The sequence below is a fragment of the Ambystoma mexicanum genome, chromosome 2p, assembly GCF_040938575.1.
Source record: "Ambystoma mexicanum isolate Mex_15411 chromosome 2p, UKY_AmexF1_1, whole genome shotgun sequence".
Lineage (NCBI taxonomy): Eukaryota > Metazoa > Chordata > Amphibia > Caudata > Ambystomatidae > Ambystoma > Ambystoma mexicanum.
This window is the reverse complement of record NC_090923.1, coordinates 1,350,164,549-1,350,186,506: the sequence shown is the minus strand read 5'-3', so window position 1 is coordinate 1,350,186,506 and position 21,958 is coordinate 1,350,164,549. Positions and strand designations below refer to the sequence as shown.

The following is a 21,958-nucleotide window of genomic DNA, read 5'->3' as shown; positions in this document are numbered from 1 at the left end:
CAGGGTTTCCAAGATAAGAGTGAACAACAAACTATTTGCTGGCAATGTGGGCCACAGAATGGGACAAGCTATTACTAAGCAAACGCTGTCAGGGTGGATCATACTATGTATATTCGAATGTTACAACCTGACCGGGAAAGAGGTTCCTGACGGCCGGACCAGACCAGAGGTGTAGCCACTTCTTCAGCCCTCCAGAGAGGGGTACATATACAAGACATCTGCAGTGCTGTCGCCTGGTCTTCTGTGCATACATTTGCAAAATATTACTTTTTAGATTTCCTTTTGGGCCGGGAATCCAGATTTGGTAAGGCTGTGCTACACAGCATAAACCAAAATTAAATCAAAATCAAACTCCTTCTTTACCACCTCCTGCAACACACTGCTATGTGAGAATATCAAAGATGAGCAATACGTAGGAGGACACAATCCATTTGAAGAACAAATTACTTACCCCTAGTAATGTTGTTTCGACTGGATGTTCCTTCCATGTATTCATAATCGCTCCTCCCAACCTTCCCTCGGTCAAGAAGGAGTTTCCGTGGTTTACACCTTCCTCTCCGTTAACGCTCCAGTATTCTCATCTTCGAGACTGCTGTGCTGGTGAGAGGAAAAACACGAACTGAGGCAATGGGCTTGGTGCGTGCCATATATACCATTGTCAACGTTATACTCAAGGAGGACGGAGGCTCGAGAGAGACACAAGGTCGACAATGATGCACAGCACCCTCTGCTGAGAAAAGTTTCCGAGCTGCAAGCAGGATATCGGAGTATATCAAAGATGAGGAATACGTGGGAGGAACATCCAGTCGCAAGAACATTACCAAGAATTTGTTCTTCTATAAGCTCCTGCACACATCTTTAAATCCATTCAGGGTCTTGCCCGCACTACCTTGATGAATGCATTTTACTGTGCTCTCTTGCTTGGATTATCTGCTCCACCTCTTTTTGCAACCTTTCAATCACCTGTCCTGCTGTGCCTCCGGCTGTCTTCCCATATTTTTTCTACATGTTCCACTTAATTGGAATACTCTGCCACCCACAAGAAAAGCCATTTAATCAGTGGAACTGCTCAAAATGAGACTCAACTCCACCTACTAATGATTGATCGAAGGATATCCACTAATCTCCTCACCTTCCAATCCCAACTGACCACCCATCAAACTCCCTTGTTTTCACCCAACAGGATTAGGTAATGTTAATTATAATGATATATGTACTGGCCCCAGACTCTTCTTAATGTCAACATATTTGTTTTGACCCTCCCCATCCCTGTGCCCGGTCTATATTCACATTTTACCCCTTCATTGCCTGGTCTTCCTCATCCAGTTCAACAATGCCTATTGTAAAGGCACCCTACCCAGGAACCACCACTTAACTCCGTCTGTGTCCTTTGGTTAAATAATTAAGTAAATACAAAAACTAAAAGTAAACAAAAAATACACATTTCGAGGGCATTGGGTCCTCCGACGTATTCCATATCTTTGACAGTAATCACCACAGCTGTGCTGCTTCTGAAGATTTTTGCCGTCTGCATCCTGCGTCGATGACGTCGATGCACGGTCCCCGAGGACCTCCTCCGACGGCCGACGTCACCCGATGTGTTAAGTAGGACGCACGACGCCCGTAGCCTCAGTTCCGTTTTTTCCGCGTACGTGTTCGCTTTGTGAATCTCGGTATGCCTCGACTCTTTGGAGTTTCTGTTGTATTCTTCTCGGTTCTTTGAACCTGTTCGGTTTTTGTGAAAAAGCCTGTTAGTGACGATGTCTACCTCGTCTTCAACCCCGTGTCCGGGCTTCAAGAAATGCGGGGACTGTGGGTCCAAGATGTCGGTAACGGATTCGCACAACGCCTGCCTCTGGTGCCTCGGGGAGGCCCACGACACGGACGACTGTGTCGACTGTCAGTCGCTCACGGCCAAGGCCTTGCGGGAGCACAAGAAGTTGTTGTCGGTAGGTAGGGTGTTTAAGCCCTGGAAGTCGAGGTCTGCAGGGCTTTCGACGGATGATTCGAGAGGCGACTCTCCGCGTCATTGTCGGAGGTCCAGTGGGTCTCCTTCCAGGAGTCGGTCCCGCCACTCCTCTGCCTCTTCGAGGCATTCCCGGAAGCACCGGCATCGGTCGCCTTCCCTGTCCTCTTCCGAGGACTCCGCCTGTCGGCGGGTCGCTTATCCCACCCTGCAAGCGACACCGGAGGAATGGGCTTCCTTCGGGAAGAAGATGTTAGCGATTCTCGAATCGCAGGGCACCGGTCCGTCCACGCCTCTGAGTGGGGTCGGTTGTGATCGGTCGAAAGACACCGCTCGCACGCCTTCGGCTCGGGTGGTCGGCACGGACAAGGGTAACTGTTCTCGCCATGCCCGGTCCAGGTCCCGGTCCTCGACGCGCTCGAGACCGCGTGATCCTGTGCAGTCTTTCGAGGAAGACGTCGACGCCTGTGGCGCCAAGGTCGTCGACGACCTCTCTCGAGGCTCCACCTCCGAGGGGGTCGTCGACGCTGTCGGTGCCTAGGTCGTCGAAGGACATGCTTGGAGCTCTGGTTTTGAGGCCTGTGTCGACGCCGCCGATGCTGGCGGCGCTACGGCTGACGTCGACGCCGATTCTCTCGACGCCAGCGCCGACTCGTTCGGCGCCCTCGACGCCTTTCGAGGCAGTGGTGTCGGAGGGGCCCCAAGGCACGGGGGTAGCCCCTAAAAAGGCTCTGGCTAAGGTCAGGCAGAGCTTTGGTCCCCAGGTGTCTTCCTCTCACCGCCTGGAGTACATTTCAGAGGGTGATGAGGGCTTGGTTCCGGTTACGGTGCCAGATGAGCTTCTCTCGGGCCATAGCCAATTTGATGACCTAAGGCAGTCACTGCATGATGCCAGTGGACTGGACACCTCTCCGGAGGTGGAGTTTTGTAGGCCAAAGCCTGGCACTCATGCCAAATCTTCGTACTGGCGCCTTATGTCTCGGGTCACCGAGTACTTAGGATGGTCGGCTCCCCCAGGGGAGTTTGTTCAGGATGATCTCACGGACATCCTTGATCTTGGTCCCACCACTGACCCGGTACTGCTGTTTCATATGGCTCTGCAGAGAAGGGTGGCGGCGGCTTGGACTGCTCCGGAGAGTCTCCCGGCAGTGGGCAAGTCTTTGTCGCGAAAATACCGTCCAGCCAGTAGCGACCCCTGCTACTTGTCCAGGCACCCCACTCCGGAGAGTTTGGTGGTGCAGGCGGCTACGGCCCCGGCAAAGCAGGCGTCGTATCCTACCATCCCTCCGGATAGGGACGACAAACGTTTTGATGGCTGGGCGAAGAAAGTGTTTTCTTCAGGGGGTATGGCGCTTCAGGCAGCCAACTCCGTATGTGCCTTGTCTCGTTTCACACACACACTGTGGAACTGTGTTGCATTAGCGGCTGAACATATTCCCGAAGGGGACGAACGGGATGGTTTCCTTGCTATGGTTCAGGATGGCAACAATGCCATGTGTGAGGCCGTTCAGTCGGGTTTGGACATGGCAGATTGTGTCAGCCGGTCCATGGCGGCGAGCACCGTAATACGCAAGTTTGCGTGGTTGCGGAAGTCGGGGTTCACTCCTGATGTGCAGTCCCGGCTCCTCAACTTGCCCTTTGATGGTGAACATCTTTTTGGCAACAAGGCTGATGAGAGCCTTGAGAGGTTGCAGACCTCCAAAGCTGCAGCAAAGTCGTTGGTCGCTGCAGTTCGCCAACCTCCGCCTTTTCATCCTAGGGGACAACAATGGAGGGGAGGTTCCTTTTGCTATTACTCGTCCTTCAGTAAAGCGAGAGGAGCCGTCAGTCAAAGAGGCCATCGTAAGAGTGCCAGAGGTGGAAAACAGGGTACTCGAGGTACCAAGGCCGCTCGGGCAGTTGCCTCTTTGCCCTCAGGCAACGCCGCAGCCGCTACCACTCAGTCATGAGGCCAGGTCCCATGGTTCGCCGGTTGGGGGAAGGCTGGCGCAGCATCTTGTAGAGTGGCGTGCCATTACTTCAGATGTGTGGGTTCTGGAGATCATAACCCACGGCTACTCTCTTCCCTTTCGGCAGAGGCCTCACGACAATCCACCTGGGAACCTCTCTTTGAAGAGTCCGGATCCGCTGCTTACGCAGGAAATTCAAGCCCTGCTGGAGAAAGGCGCCATAGAACTGGTGCCTGTAGCGGAGAAGAACAAGGGATGGTATTCCCCTTATTTTTTGATTTCGAAGAAAGACGGGGGATCGAGACCCATCATTCACTTGTGCGGTTTGAACAAACTCCTCAGGAAGGACAAGTTCAAGATGGTTACTCTCTCTCAAGTCCTCCAGGCCCTTCAACTCCAGAACTGGTTGTTGTCTCTCGACCTCAAGGACGCTTACTTCCATGTGCCGATCCATCCCAAGCACAAGAAGTACCTGAGGTTTGCGGTTGGGGATTCGCACTTTCATTTCCGGGTCCTGCCGTTCGGATTGACCTCCGCCCCAAGGGTTTTCACCAAGCTTATGGTGGTGGTGGCAGCGCATCTCAGGAAAGGGGGGATTCACGTCTACCCCTACCTGGACGACTGGTTGATCAGGGGGAGCTCTCCCGAGCAAGTCCTGGATCATTTGTCCGTCACCTGCCACTCCCTTCACAAGCTGGGCTTCTCCCTCAATTTAAAGAAGTCCCATTTGACGGCAACACAGCGGCTCCAGTACATCGGAGTAGTGCTCGACACATCCCTGGGGCTCTGTTTTCCTCCCCAGGTGAGGGCTCTTCACATTCAGCAGATGGTGCACAAGTTTCAACTTGCCCAGATGCTCCCGGCATTCGAGTTCTTGAGGTTGCTCGGCCTCGTGGCACCCTGCATTCTTCTGGTGCCAGAGGCTCGTCTGCAGATGAGATCTTTGCAGTGGGCACTCAAGATGCAGTGGTCGCACTCTTCCGGCAGTATGTCGGACCCTGTTCAGGTGCCGCCCTCGGTCGCCCAGGACCTTCTGTGGCGGGCCGTCGAAGGCAATCTGATGAAGGGGGCTCCGTTTTGGCTTCCCTGGCCGGAGGTGACGATCATGACGGACGCATCCCTCACGGGATAGGGAGCTCATGCCAACGAGTTGACACTCAGCGGTCGTCGATCTCCGTCGGAGTCCAGACTCCATATCAATCTGTTGGAGCTGAGGGCCGTCAGGCTAGCCCTGAAGGCTTTTCTGCCGACTGTGCGAGGAAAGAGTGTCCTGATTCTAACGGACAACACGGTGGCCATGCACTACCTCAACAAAAAGGGGGGGCAGGGTCACTTCCTCTGTGCAGGGAGGCGATGCAGCTCGAGTTCTGGGCCATCCAGCAGGAAGTTTCGATCTCGGCTGTTCATCTGGCCGGAGACGACAATGAGACGGCGGACGCTCTGAGCAGGCAGAGTATGATCTCTCACGAGTGGGAGCTGGCTCAGGAGATTCTCCTGGAGATCTTCACCCTTTGGGGGACCCCTCAAGTGGACCTGTTCGCCTCCAGTGTCAACCGGAAGTGTGAAAGTTTCTGCTTGTGGGAATTTCCTCCAAAAGGAGCCTTAGGAGACGCGTTCGTGGTGGAGTGGTCATTCCCACTGCTCTACGCGTTTCCTCCAGTCCCCGTCATCCCGCAAGTGCTGCGGAGGTTACGGAGGTTCGGTTCCTGGATGATCCTCATTGCTCCGGCGTGGGCCCGGAGGACGTGGTACCTGGACCTTCTCGACTTGTCCATCTGCCCTCCACGTCGTCTTCCCTACCGAGACGATCTGCTCTCACGGGAGGGGGGTCAGGTTCTCCATCCAGAGGTCAGATCCCTCAACCTTCACGCTTGGCTTCTGAAAGGTTGAGGTATAAGGATTGGGACCTCCCTGAAGAAGTGTTGGAGGTGTTGCTCTCGGCCAGACGGCCGGCAACAAAGTCTCTGTACTGTTGTCGTTGGCGTAAATTCTGCGACTGGTGCAGAGTTAAGAATGTGGATACTTTTGAGTGTGACATTCTCATGGTTCTGTCTTTTTTGCTTTCCTTGGCCCACAGGGGCTTGCAAGTGGGTACCATTAATGTTTACCTGGCGGCACCGTCCATATTTAAACGCTCGTCTGAAGAATGTTCCTATTTTAAGATTCCTTTAATTTCTCAATTTTTGAAAGGGCTCACTAATGTGTTCCCTCCGTCACCTTTTCTGGTGCCCGGTTGGGATTTGAACCTTGTTCTTAAGTTTCTTATGGGTGCTCCATTTGAGCCTTTTCATTCTTGCCCTTTGAGACTGTTAACTCTTAAAACTGTGTTTTTGGTTGTGGTTACTTCCGCTCGCAGAGTGAGTGAGTTACAGGCACTTTCAGTTAAGCCACCCTTCACTGTGTTTCATAAGGACAGGGTTGTCCTTCGAGTTCGTCCTTCCTTTCTTCCGAAGGTGGTTTCGGAATTTCATTTGGGCCAGAAGGTTGTTCTTCCGGCATTCTATCCTCCTCCGCATCCTGGTAAGGAAGAGGAGAGGCTCCATAGGCTTGATCCTAGGAGAGCATTGAGCTTTTATATTTCACGCATGTCCCGGGTCAGAGTGGATGATCAACTCTTCATTGGTTACGCTAGAAAGCGTTTGGGACAAGCTGTGACGAAACAGAATTTGTCTCGTTGGATTATTTTGGCTATCTCCGAGTGTTACCGCTTGGTGGGTAAGGACCCACCGGCTGGCTTGCGGGCCCATTCTACCAGGGTTATGTCTGCATCTACTGCCCTACATAGGGGTATTCCTATTCGTAACATCTATGATGCAGCCACCTGGGCTTCAGTACATACTTTTGCACGTCACTACTCCCTCGATTCCATCCGAGGACAGGTTCTGGCCTTTGGCAAGGCAGTCCTTTATTCCGCAATTTGATTGGGCATGCTAAATTTGTGTTCTAAATTCTTTTCCCACCTCCTTGCTTTGGTACTGCTTTGGGAGTCTGTCAAAGATATGGAATACGTCGGAGGACCCAATCCCCTCGAAGAACAAGTTACTCTCTTACCTTGTAACGTTCTTTCGATGGGATGGTCCGACGACGTATTCCATATCGCTCCCTCCCTACCTTCCCCGCTGCAGAATTTCTTATGCGATTGCAGCTTGCGTTTCCGCGAGGCCTTGTGTGTCTGACTGGCAGTAGGCTGGTGTCACACGTTCTGGGGAAAAAAACTACAACTGAGGCTACAGGCGTCGGGCGTCCTACTTAGCACATCGGGTGACGTCGGCCGTCGGAGGAGGTCCTCGGGGACGGCGCATCGACGTCATCGACGCAGGACGCAGACACCAAAAATTTTCCAAAGCAGCACAGCTGTGGTGATTACTGTCAAAGATATGGAATACGTCGTCAGACCATCCCGTAGAAAGAACGTTACCAGGTAAGAGAGTAACTTGTTCTTCTATGAGTTCCCTCAAGTTGTAAGGGTATGCACAGATTTGTGTTCCAAGCTTGCTGTAGTTAGAGTCTCAAGATAAAACATGCTGATGATGAGGAGGCAAAAACATGAATGGGATTACATGTGGCTTTGTGTAGAAGAGATGTGACCTAGCATTTCTGTACCCAACTGCTGTGTTTCTGATGGAACACCAAGCCTTTTTTTCATATGATGATTCACCCTCTGCAATGTGTGAGACATACATGGTATCTAAAGATGACACAGACAACGGAAGTATAGTTCAAAAACCTTTATTTTACAGGTCAGGATATTGTGACGCCTAACTTGTTCTCTCGCTAAAGTGCGAATGTTCCTTATCTAAAAGAAAACGAAGGGAAAGTCTAAGTCTGTCAGTCCAAAGCAAAATACTCTCTGCATCATGACCTATGCTTGTCCACACTTTTATACAATAACAATGTTTATAGAATGTCTATAGCTTGATAAACTACATAGTGCTCAAAAGTAAAACAACTTGTTGTTGGAGCTCTTCTCTAGCTCCCTTCCCCAAGTTCAAGATACTCGAATTCATAGAAGTTCCAAAGATTTCTCAGAATTAACGAGTTCACAGTACCTTAGTTCACAAAATTCTTTGGGCTTATCCGAGTTCCCCTTTCCCGAACTCCAAGCCCTCTTATTCACACTCTTCAATGGGTTTCTCAGGCTTCCCCTGCCCAAGTTCAAACTCCTTTGATTTCGCACCAGTGTTCAACTTGTGTCACAGGTTTCCCCTTTTCTCACCTGTTTTCGCTGCTTGCTGGAAGCCTTCGGAGGAGTTTTCTTCTTTACGGTTCAGGTTTTGTACAACCCCGCTCGGCCGTCTTTGGCTTCCAGCGTTCGTTCAGCTTCTATGTCCGGGATCAATAGGAAACTTCCAGGAAGTCCAGGATACGAAGAAGTGTACTCAGCGGTGGGTACACGGAGTCCGGGAAGAAAGCAGGATAAGAAGGAAGGAGAATAGTAGGATAAAGCAGAGTGTCTGGGAACCAGGAAACAAGAGTTCCGTGAAGGCGAACTACGGAGCACACGTCTAGCCACAGCAATCAGTAGCATTGAGATGCGCGGGGACGCAGGGGCGTGGCTACTTTATAGGATGTGCTGCATCGGACGTAAAGGCTGGGAGGCAGCGTTTGGTGCTTAACGGCCATGTTGGAAGGACCACGGAGTGTAAGCCCCGATGTGTCAAGGACCAGGAGGTCCAGAAGGGGCGTGTCCGACGGTTCATGACAGCATGCCTCCTCCGAAAACCCGTCCCACCGGGTTTGCCCGGGTTTATGAGATGAAACCTTCTGAGTAACCTGGGGGTATTTAAGTTTGAGATTGGTTCCCAAGTGCGTTCACTGGGAGGGTATCCTTTCCATTCCACCAAGTACTGGAGCTGACCACGTTTATATCTAGAATCACATATTCTGGAGACCTCATATTCCAGTTGGTCATTGACAAGTACAGGATTGGGTCTGAGGTTAGTCCGGGAGGTCTGGATGTATGGTTTCATCAGAGATGTATGGAAAACTGGGTGAATTTTCTTCCAGGAATCTGGTAATTTGAGTCGAAAGGCCACTGGGTTAATGATTTCTTTTATGGGAAAGGGCCCATAATACCGGGGAGCCAGTTTATTTGGTCGTAGATGTCGGGGCAGTAGTCTCGAGGATAGCCATACCTTATCTCCTACTGCGTAGGAGGGCTCTGGTCTTCTTTTGGAATCCGCATAATGCTTGGTATGAGTCTGAGCCCTTTCTAACTGCTCTTTGGCTTCTCTTTGTACATTGATGAGTGTTTCAATCCAGGAATCAACTGTAGGAACAGGTGTAGGATGTGGGAGGATGGAAGGTAGCTCTGAAGGGTGAAAACCTTGACTGCAGAAAAAAGGGCTGGTCTTGAGAGCCGAGTGATCCAAATTATTATAGGAGAATTCAGCCAGAGATATTAGAAGTGACCAGTCGTCCTGGACCTTGGTAGTGAAACAACAGAGATATTGTTCCAGGGTTTGATTCACACGTTCGGTAGCCCCATTAGTCTGTGGATGATACCCTGAAGAGAGGGCATGTTGTATTCCCAGTATTCGGCAAAGGTGTTTCCAAAATTGAGATATGTATTGAGGTCCTCTGTCTGATATGATCTTGGAAGGGAGTCCATGGAGTCTAAATATGTGTTCCAGAAAGATTCCAGCAAGTTCTGAGGAAGAAGGTAGTTTATGTAATGGTGTAAAATGAGCCATATGAGTGAATAAATCTATGGTGACCATGATAGTTGTGTACCCCCTGGAAGGTGGTGGTTCCGCAATGAAGTCCGTAGCAATAATTTCCCAGGGCCTTGTTGGTAGTGTGGGCTGAAGTAGGAGGCCCGCCGTTCTCTTGTTGTCATGTTTGTTTTGACTGCAGACTGCACAGGCTTAAATGTACAGTTGTGCGTCAGTTTTCATTCACGGCCACCAAAATTGTCTTTGTAGAAGATGGAGGGTGTTTGTGATGCCACGATGTCCGGAGTGAAAGGTATCGTGACAGAGGTTTAGTATCCTTTGCTGTAGTTTCTATGTGGGGATGACTAAGCTTTTATCCTTGAAAAGATATCCATCCTTAGTTCTGAGATTCCATCGGTTCTTTCCTGAAAATTCTTTCCATAGTTCAGAGGACTGTGTGTGTATCCGAACATCGTCCAGGAGGCTGTTTGCTAGAGCCACGGATATCGTGTGTGGGAACATTTTAGGGAATGACCGGTCTTCAAGGGGTTCGTAGTCGGGACGTCGAGATAAGGCGTCAGCAATTATATTCTGTGTTCTAGGGACATGATGAATTTGGAACTGGTATTGGGCAAAGAAGAAAGCCCAAAGAGCTTGTCGGCTATTCCTACATTCCAGGGCCTGTAATACTTGAAGATTTCGATGGTCCGTGCGGACCTGGACAGGATGTTTTGCTCCTAGAAGAAATGACGCCACTCTGTGAAGGCTTGGCGGATGGCTAGCAGTTCTTTTTCTAAAACAGAGTAATGGGTTTCACTGGGAGTTAATGTCCGTGAAAGATAAGCAATAGGATGTTCCAGGCTATCGTCGAATTCCTGTTTTAGAACTGCTTCAATGGCGTAGTTAGAGGCGTCTGTCTCCACTAGGAAGGGTCGGTTGATATCAGGTTGAGCTAGGATGGAAGCTTGTGTAAACTCTGTTTTTAACCGTTGGAATGCCTCCTCTTGGGCTGTTGTCCAACGAAAGGGAGCGTCTTTTTTCACCAAGGCTATGATCGGTTGGACTATCTCGGAAAAGGAGGGTATGAATTTCCGATAGAAGTTAGCTAACCCCAGGAAGGATTGAATCTGTTTCACAGTGGTCGGAATTGGGCAAGATAGTATGGCCTTTACCTTGGATTGATCCATTCCAATACCATCTGGGCTAAGGACAAATCCTAGATAGTGAACAGTAGAGACATGAAAAAGGCACTTCTTGGGTTTTGCTAGGAGCTTGTGTTCACGTAGCCGTTGTAACACTGCCTTAACATGTTCTTCATGCTTAAGATGATCCTTAGAGAATATCAAGATATCGTCCAGATACACAATGACAAAGAGGAATAGCATGTCTGAAAACACCCGATCCATGAAGCGTTGGAAGACCGCTGGGGCATTTGCAAGTCCGAAGGGCATGACCAAGTACTCAAAATGACCAAAAGGTGTTCTAAAGGGATTTGTCTCCTTCTCTAATATGGATCAGATGGTAGGCACCTCTGAGATCCAACTTAGTGAAGATTATGGCTCCTCTTACTGCTTCCAAGATATCTGAGATCAAGGGCAATCGATAGCGATCCTTAAGGGTGCACTGATTTAAACCTTGATAATCAAGAGAAGGCCTGAGCTCATTGTGTGCTTTTTTGGAACAAAAAACAGTGAGGCTCCGGCTGGGGATTTGGATGGCCGTATGGTGCCATTTTCAAGGTTAGTATCTAGGTACTCACAGAGGGCCTTTTTTTTCAAGTTTGGATAAGATGAACGTCCTTCCAAAGGGAATCACAGCTGAAGGTTCGGTATCAATAGCACAGTCTTCTGGTCTATGAGGAGGTAAGGCTTGAACAATAGCAGAAGAGAACACATTGGAGTATTCCTGATAGATTTTATGAACCTGGATGATATTTGAGACTGTGAGCGGGCCTTGATGATCTGATGAAACTCCTTCCGATGGTGTCGGAGCGGGATCCAGGAGTAAGCAATGAGACATGCAGAACCCAGGAACAATGATCCTGCTGCCCAATTGATGTATGGGTTGTGTCTTTGTAGTCAGGGTATTCCCAAAACCTTTGGGTAATGGGCGGACTTTATGATGTCAAACTTTATCTTCTCTCGATGGTGGTTTATTGCGAGCTCAATTTCCTTGGTTTGAAGGGTTATGGGTCCTGAAGAAAGGGGTCTTCCATCAATTGCTTCTACAGGCTGCATGATATTCCGGGATTCGTATGGAATATGGTGTCTAAAGACCCAATCTTGATCTATGAATATTCCCATGGCTCCACAGTCCAGCAGTGCCAGAATGGGGTAGGTTTCCTTCTTGGATGGCGATAGAAAGGCTTGTAAAATTACCAGATTGTTTTGTCCAGGAGAGTTCAAGGTTGGAATAGATGTGGAGCAAACATCTCTCTCCCGAAACTGTGCTCCATCTAGGATCGGGAGCTGGCATTTCCCGAACGCGAGGAGGGGCTATAGGACACTCTCTCACTAAATGTTTGTCTGAGGCGCATTACATGCATAAGCCTGTATGGATCCTTTGCATCCTTTCTTGGGGAGATATGGGTCCACGGAAGGCCCCTAGTTGCATGGGTTTGGGTTCGTTACTAGGGACAGGAAAACACTCTGACTTCGAGGAGGTCTCTATGGGGTTCTATTGGAAGGGTAACTTGGTCTTCTTTTTCTCTGCTTTCCTTTCCTGGATGCGGAAGTCAATCTGTAGAGCAAGATCCATAAGGGCTTGGAATGAACTTGGGCGAGCCACTCTGGCTAGTTCATCCTTGATGTCTTCATTTAGCCCTCTTCGAAAGAGAGTGAAGCAGGCTTCTGAGGTCCAATCCGCTTCTTTAGCCAATTGCTTAAATCGTGTTACATATGTGAGCATGTCCTGGGAGCCCTGTTGGAAATTGAGTAGACGTTCCTGAGCGGTATAGACCTGTTCTGGGTGGTCAAACATGGTCTTAAGGGCTTGAATGAACCCGTCATAATCATCCAGGAGGGCATCTCCGGCATTAACTAAAGGTGTGACCCAGGTTAATGCATTCCCGGAAAGGTGCGAGATAATAAAACCCACCTTAGCCCTGGGGGTAGAGAAATAATAAGGCTTAAAGGTAAAGTGGACCAAACAGGAATCAAGGAATCCACAAAGATTTTTTGCAGACCCATCGTAGTTGTCTACAATGCCGCCCAATAGTACACTTTCCTTCGTGGCGGAGTCGCGGGATAAGACTAATTGCTTTAATGCAGCATTTTCTGCCTTTAGGTTTTGTACTTCGGTCATTAGTTCTTGCATGCCGCGCATAAGATCTTGAATGGCCGCCTCCATGTCTGTATTGACTTCAGTTAGGTGGCGTCTCAATCTGTCACAGGTTTCCCCTTTTCTCACCTGTTTTTGCTGCTTGCTGGAATCCTTGGGAGGAGTTTTCTTCTTTACGGTTTGGGTTTTGTACAACCCCGCTCGGCCGTCTTCGGCTTCCAGCGTTCGTTCAGTTTCTATGTCCGGGATCAATAGGAAACTTCCAGGAAGTCCAGGATACGAAGAAGTGTACTCGGAGGCGGGTACACGGAGTCCGGGAAGAAAGCAGGGTAAGAAGGAAGGAGAAAAGTAGGATAAAGCGGAGGGTCCGGGAACCAGGAAGCAACAGAGTTCCGCGAAGGCGAACTATGGAGCACACGTCTCGCCACAGCAATCGGTAGCGTTGAGACGCGCGGGGCCGTGGGGGCGTGGCTACTTTATAGGACGTGCTGCATCGGACGTAAAGGCTGGGAGGCAGCGTTTGGTGCTTAACGGCCATGTTGGAAGTACCACGGAGTGTAAGCCCCGATGTGTCAAGGACCAGGAGGTCCAGAAGGGGCGTGTCCGACGGTTCATGACAACTTGTCAAGTTCCACTTTTCAAAACACAAGAGTTCAACTTGCTTATATAGGGATTCCCTTCCCCATATTTAATGGAACACAAAAGCTCAACTTGTTAACACAAAAGTTCAACCGGTTTCCTTAGGTGTTCCCTTCCCTATATTCAACGAGTCCTCTTGGTTTATTCAATTTCAACTTGCCACACAGTTTCACTTATTCAATGGGGTCTTGCCTGGTCGTGGGTCAGTTATCAGACTTCACGGTCCACCCTTCACAGGTCATGCAACCAATGCCCTGGGCTTTAGCTGTGCCCTCTTGTAAAAGTTAATTAGCCAAAATGAGATTCTCTTTCAACATTCATTTTCTTTATAAATTACTGTTTCTTCATATTTTGCTTACTCGGTTTCTGGGGTTCTCCTGGATTGCTCCCCGGAAACCTTCCCAGTATATATTACTTTATCATGGGGTATTTGCAGCCCCCCTGGATCACTATCCCATCTGGGGGCCACCCCAATCATTAATTAATCTTTTGCTGGATCTCTGTGGGTTTCCTGGGTCACTCCCCTGCCTGGAAAGCTTCTTTATGGTGGGGTCTCTGCAGCCCTCCTGGATCACTCTCCCGCCTCGTGGCCTGGGGATTTTGCTCAAACTTCATCTCTTCGCATAGCTCCCCTTTTCTCTCAGTGCCTTTTTGCTCACACTTCACGGCTTCACACAGCTCCCCTTTTCTAAACTTTTTCTTCTTGACACTGAGGCTCTTTACTTTGAAGTACATTTCACATGGAGACTTTTTAAAACGTCCCTTCCCTTCTTTGGAGGAATGCGACCACTCCGATACAATGTCTACTTTAAAACTGAATAGCACAGAAGTTCTTCCTCTAGCACTCGCAATTAAAGTCACAGGGTTTTCCAGCCTCTCATACTCACTGGCTCCCCTTTGAAGACATTCCTTCCTATTGTGCTTGCAAGTTTTGCAAAATGCCTCCAGGGTTTCTTCCTCTACCCCTCAGGCACTCCAACTCTGTCACAGTGCCCAGGGGGGTGAGCACTCCTCTTCTTGGGTGGAATAATGGCCACCTTCCTCTGCCTCGCCTCTGTTCCAAGGAGCCCCAGCTTCTAAGCCACACCTGCCAGGGCTAATGGCCTTCCTAGTCCCCAGGGTGTGGGCGCTTTCCAGGCTGCAGCACTGCATACAGCTACTCCCCTCAATGTCTCGTCTCCTTTTAGCTTTTCTTCTGGCTCACAACCACGTCTGCTTCTGTCACTCCCAGGACTGCTACTGCTGTTGCTGTTTTCTCCTTCCTTATTATACACCTGTGACTGGTTAATGGGTTGCAGGTGTATATACTTGGTTTCAATTGCCTGACTTTGCCTGGCCTTGTTATTGGGACATCTCCATTGAGAATGCTGGTGTGCCTCTGTTTGCATCTTCTTCGTCCCAGTACCATAGTGGTGTTTCACATAGGAATTCTGTATTCCTCCTGACTCCCTCTTCTTCGTAGCAGTACTTGAGTGGTATTTTGGGAAACTGAGCCAGTTGCCTTAATATATGCTATATGTTTACTTGTTCTCATGTAAAGCACTTTGGAGTAAAGGGCTATATAAATTCAATAAAATACAAATACAAACATATCTCATGAAGGCTGAGGGGGCATTGGATAGGTCAGTGCCAGAGAAGGGGGGATACCATGTCTCGCCCTTGGGTATTCCCTCCCAAATCGTTGAGGACACTCTATCCAGGTTATCCTCCATTGCTAGTCCACCCCCAGGGTCTGGATCTATAAGCAATGGCCCTCCCCATATCACCTGAGAAGAGGATTCCTGGGGAGTAGGTAGGAAAACACTGTTGAGAAACTGGGGAGGTGAGCCCGCTACGCGACACCCTCCTTAGGGGTAGAGGTAACTGGGACCTCACTGGGGGAGACTCTCCCCGTGAGGACAAGGACTCCCGTTCCGGTGAGGAACTCCCTGCCAAAATAACTCAACAACCAAAGTGGGCAAAACCTGTTGGAAGAGAACAGGACGAATCATTATACATTTGCTGCTGTGATATGCCAACTGCGAAAAAGTATCTGTCTCGAACTGTGACAAAGAAAGCCAATGGAAAATTAATAAGCACCAGTCCAGTGCAAAAGACAGACTATAACAATATGCAGGGAAAGCCACAGTACAGTGTCATAAGAGTTGGAGGTGTAGGCCACAGGGAGAGAGAAACCCGGGAAGTTCAAAGCTGCTGTGGCAGCGTAGCGAGAGAGGATGAGAAGAAGGCACGGCTTCTTATACAGCAGTAACCGAGTTGTAACAGGAAAAAGCAATGCTCTGATGAGCCGAGTGAGTGCAGATCCCTGGGAAGACACCCCTAGTCCTTACGAGCGAGGAGAGAATACTGCAAAGCAGTTCCCAGACCATGCAGCTACCCACAAAATGACTATGTGGAGCGTGTCAGCGAGAGAGGAAGAGACAACTAGCGTTGCCGTCTTTACCCATGGAGTAGAACCCAAGAGACTAACTACTAACCTGGTGATGCATTACCAACAACATTAAGGTAACGGGAACCAACGGAGGTCAACGAGCATAAAGCATGCTATCCTCATACTCATCCCAGGGAGAATCAAAGTACCCAGAAGAGTGATAATCATTATTGAGTCCATCATGCTTGTCCCAGTGAGAAGCAAAGTAACCAGAAGGGTGATAATCATTACTGGGTCCATCATACTTGTTCCAGTGAGAAGCAAAGTAACCAAAAGAGTGAGAATCATTACTGGGTCCATTATACTCATCCCAGTTAGAAGCAAAGTAACCAGAAGAGTGAGAATCACTACTGGGTTCACCTTCTCGTCCCAGTGAAACACATATTAGTAAAAGGAAAGAGAATCATCGATGTAGTCATCATTCTTGTCCCATTGAAAAGCAAAATGATAAGAGGATTGGAATTCTGATCAAAACAGGATTGCTCATGCTATCCAATATACAAGTTGGATGTCAGATAAAGAGAGACTCTTATGTGATATGGCCATAGTGAAAGAATTCCAGAGAAAATGAACCCCTTTTAAGAGGACCTTGAAGAACCAAGAGAAGAGAGATCAAGAGAATTGGAGAAATCGGCTGAGAGGGTTAAACAAACTGATATAAGTGATAGCCAAGAACTATTTTAGGATTCTATACTGATAGAAACTTGCTGTGAAAGCAGCCCCAGGAGGAGGGAGTCATTCTCCTGGACTTAAGTTGTTTTGTATTAGTGGTAGGGTCAGAGTAGGTAAGATTTGGACAGAGGACAGACTATTACTTTGAACTTCACAACTGACCGACGAGCACCCCAGTCAGTTTTGTTAGGAAGGGAATCCCATAGTTTAGGAAAAGTGAGGTCGTTTTCATATTATTTAAATAAAACAAGTTCAGAATCGAAAATTCTAGTCTGTCTCCTTCTGACCCTCCACAGTATGAATTAATTAAAGCTTTCCATCAATAACCTTTTTCTTGTGGGTCCCAAGCTCTGTGTGCCTATGGTTCTGAGCCACACCCCACTGGTAATGCCGAACATGGCCAAAACAATCCTAATCCCTTCTGTGGACCCAGTAAGGAGGAATGTGATGTATTAGTTCTAGCTAGGTTGGGATAAACACTTATGTTCATGTGTTTATTTCTGTTATTAATGGCACATACCCAGGCACAAAACAGGCATTAGCAATGCCAACAGTTTGGCTTTTGTGTAGGCATGCGATAGGTGTTTGCCAGGCACTGCCTTAATAGTACTTTGTGGCTATAAAATGGCAAAAGCTGGAAAATTGTATTGGCACATGATAGCAGGGCCAGGCAAATGTCTATCTAATACCTATATACAAGCAACACTGTTAGCTTTGTCAATGCTTGTTTCAACAGGACTTCAGTGCATTGAACAGATATAAAACAAGTGGCTGATGGCACACTTGGTTAAGACATTTTTGTTACACCCATAGTGCATTTACAGCTGCAGTCAAGCCTAGCCAAAGTTTAGTGTTACTGCTTGATAGAGCTAGCTTAAAGAGATCCGAGAAGGATGTTTTGGGAGGGTAGGTGGTGAGAGGCGGTTGGGGCAGGTTGTAGGTAGGAATGGCAATAGGGATTAGCATTGCCATGGTCATTCAGTGGGTGGGTAAGTAACCAACCAACACTCAAAAGTTGTTTGTCCCTTCTCACAAGTCATCTCCCTCCTAGCTGCACTCCAATCCAATATTTTCTTCTTGTAGGTGGTGCTTAAGCGCTACTTAATAGACAAAAATACAAATTGTGCAATTCAATTTTGGTCAGTTACATTTCCAGTGGTTATGATTGATTCATAGCTTTCCATCTATTGCTTTTTGGGTGTTTAAGTCAATTTATGAAATCCATCAGATTATCCCCAGGTCATATCTTTTGCTGTATTACAAATTGTCATACCAAGTACAATAAATTAATGTTTGTACTTTTGAGTCTCAAATCTGTTTAGTGTGTTCGCTATGCTACTTTTTTCCGGTATGAAATGCAAAAATGAGGATCCTATTGACCGGTAGTGGCACTGACCAATCTACTTACTGTTACAGAGAGAAATTGGAAATGCAAAATATCAGGACATACTTGAGGACTTGCTCCATGACGAGAAGGAGGCCATGGCAAAGCAGGAGGAGGCAATCAGAAAGGAGAAGGAGCTTGAGATGCACAAGGTACATCGTCCCCCCTTTTACAAATTTACTGAAGCAATCTTCTCTATTCAGTTATTGCATATTCCTTGTACCGTTTAGTGTTGGCTCGTTTATAATGGACAAATGGGTGCCGACCCACCACACATTCTGGCCAAGCCATTTCAGTGAAAATACAGAGTGCTCCCTCAGTTGCAGCAAGTAGTTCAGAGAGCGCTCCTGGGTTTACTTTGCCTGGCCTTGTTATTGGGACATCTCCATTGAGTATGCTCCCGTGCCTCTGTTTGCATCTTCTTTGTCCCAGTACCATAGTGGTGTTACACATAGGAAGTCTGTATTCCTCCTGACTTCCTCTTCGTCGTCAAAATGCTTGAGTGATATTTTGGGAAACGAAGACAGTGAGCCTCATTACGAGTCCGGCGGTAACCGCGGTGGTAAAACCGCCTGGTTACCGCCGGACTCGTATTACCATTCCGCCTCCATGATTCCCGGAATTACCGGGGCATTACAACCCCGGTTTTCCGGGAATCACGGAGGCGGAATGGTGTAAATCCCCATTCCCATTGAGTCCTATGAGACTCAATGGGAATCGGGATCATGGAAACACCGGCAGCATCTCGTATTGCTGCCGGTGTTTCCTCGTCCGCCTGCATGCGGGAGGTGTTAAACCCACCAGGTCAGACCTGGCGGGAACATCACCTCCCGCCTGCAGGGGTCGGGATCAGGCGGTCCGGAAACAACGGTGGCGGCGGGTTTACCGCCACCGTTATCTCCGGACCGCCAGGGTCGTAATGAGGCCCAGTGTGCCTTAATATATCCCATGAAGGCTGAGGGGATGTTGGATAGGTCAATGCCAGAGAAGGGGGATACCATGTCTCGCCAGTCCAGTGAAAATACTGAGTGCTCCCTCAGTTGCAGAAAGTAGTACAGGGAGCGCTACTGGCCTGGCTTTAACTGTGGTTTTCCTTTGACAGTTTCTGTTCCCAGGCACGAATGCCCAAGGAACCATGCCTGGCCGAGGGCTGTTTGCTTCCCCAGCCTGACATGGCCTGTTGGGGATGCAGGCTGGGGAACTGCAGGTCCATAGGGGCACTCCTGCCCCTCTCTGCACATTCAGACAGCATGGGGTGATCAGCTCAGAGCACTCTCCCTTTTAAGGAACCTTGGACACTCCCTGCTTTCTCAGGTTGTTCGGGCTCCCTCGCTATGCTCGGTCTCTAGTGCATATATTTTTTAATTTATTTTTACTGTTTTTATTGTTCAACTACAGTGGTCTCGACAGCTACAGCAACTCTCTCCCACCAATTCACACAAATCGACAAGCAGAAAAACAAAGACATTTACAGTTGACATTATACTGATGCATCATCATCTGAGAGCAGATCACACATATATATGCGGAAGGGAGCCCATATGTCCTTAGGCCGGCTTGCCCCCGGGAGAGTCAAAACATATTGTTCCTCACACTCATTAACATATGTCAGTTCGCGAAGGAAAGTGATCATGCTTGGCGGTGTGGGCATTTTCCAGGTTTGTAGGATACATTTCTTCGCCACTGCGCATGCCACATTCAATAGTCTCCTGGTTTTCTCCGAGCACTTGCCAATGACTCCAAACAAGTATTTGTGGGGAGTTAGTTGCGGGGGTATCTGCGTGATTTCAGCCAACAGCTCAGCCACCTCCGCCCAGAATTTCAGAAGGGCAGGGCACTCCCAGTACATGTGAAAAGAGCCTGCAGACTGAGCCCCACATTTGGGGCACTCCCCCACCCCCCCCAAGCTCTGCACCAAATTTTTCCAGTTTAGCCGGCGTGTAATGCAACCTGTTTAAATTGTATCAAGCGTAGTCCCGCATGTAATGAAACTTTTTTCGTCAGTGCACAATATCTGCTCCACTTATCTTCCGTGATGGGCATTTGCAGGTCCGTTTCCCATTTGTCTTTGACCAGGTTTATTGTAGAGGTATGGGTTTGCACTGCTGCATATAGTTTAGAGATACCCAGCCCGGCATTCATGGTGATGAGCTGTGTGCAGGGGTGTTGGGGAGGTTCATCTAGGAACATTGGCCATCTCTTCTGAAACGCGGCCCTTACTCTATGGTATTGCAATATTTTGAGTGTCCACTCCCGATCGCTCTCATGAAGTCCTCCTTAGTTGCAAATCTACCATCTATGAACATATCGCCCACCCTCATTTCCATGTGGGGGTCGCAGGCCTCCTAAATACCCACATCGAACGTGGGGCGAATACCCGGAAAGTTCCACAGGGGGACCTCCGAGTTATCTGGTGTCTCCAGCTTCAGTCTCTTAAACAGTGCGCTCCAAGCACGGACCGTGCAGCTGACCGGGTCATAATCGCAGGTGTCCCTGTGTCTTGTATTAAATATGACTGACCTAATGTCTACTGGGGATATAGTGTGTGCTTCCACTCAAGTATGTGCTGTTTCCCCAGAGACCTCATACCAATACTTCGCAAACTGTGCCTGGGCGACCAGGTAATAAAGCTCAAAGTCTGGAGCAGCCATACCCCGGTGTCATAGGGTTCTGTCATTTTTTCCCACCCAATTCTCGCCGTTTTACCATTCCATATGAAGGTTACTATCAACGACCGTAATCTAGTAAAGAAGTCTCTGCCCGGCCATATGGGTATGTTTACAAAAAAATATACAGGGTAATTCATAGAATTTCGCACAAAAGTGGCGCACGCGGTTGGCGCACAGTGTGCGCGTGCGAATGTCTGCGCCAGCGCGTGCGCTAAAATCGATTTCCGCACACAGCGTATTCATGGATTTTAGCCTCCAAAACCAGCCGTGGCGCAGAGTGGCGCAGCGACCCTGCAGCAGCGCCAGTTACGTCCCCAAGAACGCCCTCGCGCAAGGAAAAGCCATCAAAATTCCCAATTCAGCGCAAAGGGCTGCGCTAACCCCGGACCAGTTTACAGGGCTGCCAAACAGCAAACGCCAAGCGGGGAACGTGTATTACTGGGGTGCACGTGAAGTTTCACACGCGAAAGGGTCTGTGTGAGTGGGGTACGGGTATTACTGGGGTTTGCGGGAAGTTTCACACGCGATTTCAGCAGGGTACGTGTATTACGGGGTTCGCGGGAACTTTCACACGCGAAAGGGGCTGTGCGAGTGGGGTACATGTATTACGGGGGTGCGCAGGAAGTTTCTCACTCGATTGGGCTGGGTACGTGTATTTCAGGGGTGCGCGGGAAGTTTCGCACACTATTGGGCTGGGTACGTGTATTTCAGGGGTGCACGGGAAGTTTCACATGCGATTGGCCTGGGTACGTGTATTTCAGGGGTGCGCGGGAAGTTTCACACGCGATTGGCCTGGGTACGTGTATTTCAGGGGTGCGCGGGAAGTTTCACACATGATTGGCCTGGGTACGTGTATTTCGGGGGTGCGCGGGAAGTTTCACACCCGATTGGGCTTGGTACGTGTATTTCAGGGGTGTGCGGGAAGTTTCACACGCAATTGGGCTGGGTACGTGTATTTAAGGGGTGCGCGGGAACTTTCTTACGCGATTGGGCAGGGTACGTGTATTTCAGGGGTGCGCGGGAAGTTTCGCACACTATTGGGCTGGGTACGTGTATTTCAGGGGTGAGCGGGAAGTTTCACACGCGATTGGGCTGGGTATGTGTATTTCAGGGGTGCGCGGGAAGTTTCACACGTGATTGGGCTTGGTACGTGTATTTCAGGGGTGTGCGGGAAGTTTCACACGCGATTGGAGTAGGGTACGTGTATTACTGGGCTGCGCATGAAGTTTCACATGCGATTTTGCTGTCAGAGCAGGGAACGTGTATTTCGGGGGTGCGCGGGGAGTCCTACATGTGAATTGGCAGTGTGGATCCT

General features: G+C 49.0%; 1 protein-coding gene across 2 annotated transcripts in view; it reads left to right on the top strand.

Moving 5' to 3' along the window:
- The window catches only part of DRC3 (dynein regulatory complex subunit 3), a 742,340-nt gene that overhangs the window by 455,385 nt on the left and 264,997 nt on the right, over positions 1–21,958 (top strand). For both annotated transcript variants that reach the window (XM_069645719.1, XM_069645718.1), the window contains exon 6: positions 18,007–18,126. In XM_069645719.1, the coding sequence (XP_069501820.1) occupies positions 18,007–18,126 (120 nt within the window). The remainder of the gene's footprint in view (positions 1–18,006; positions 18,127–21,958) is intronic.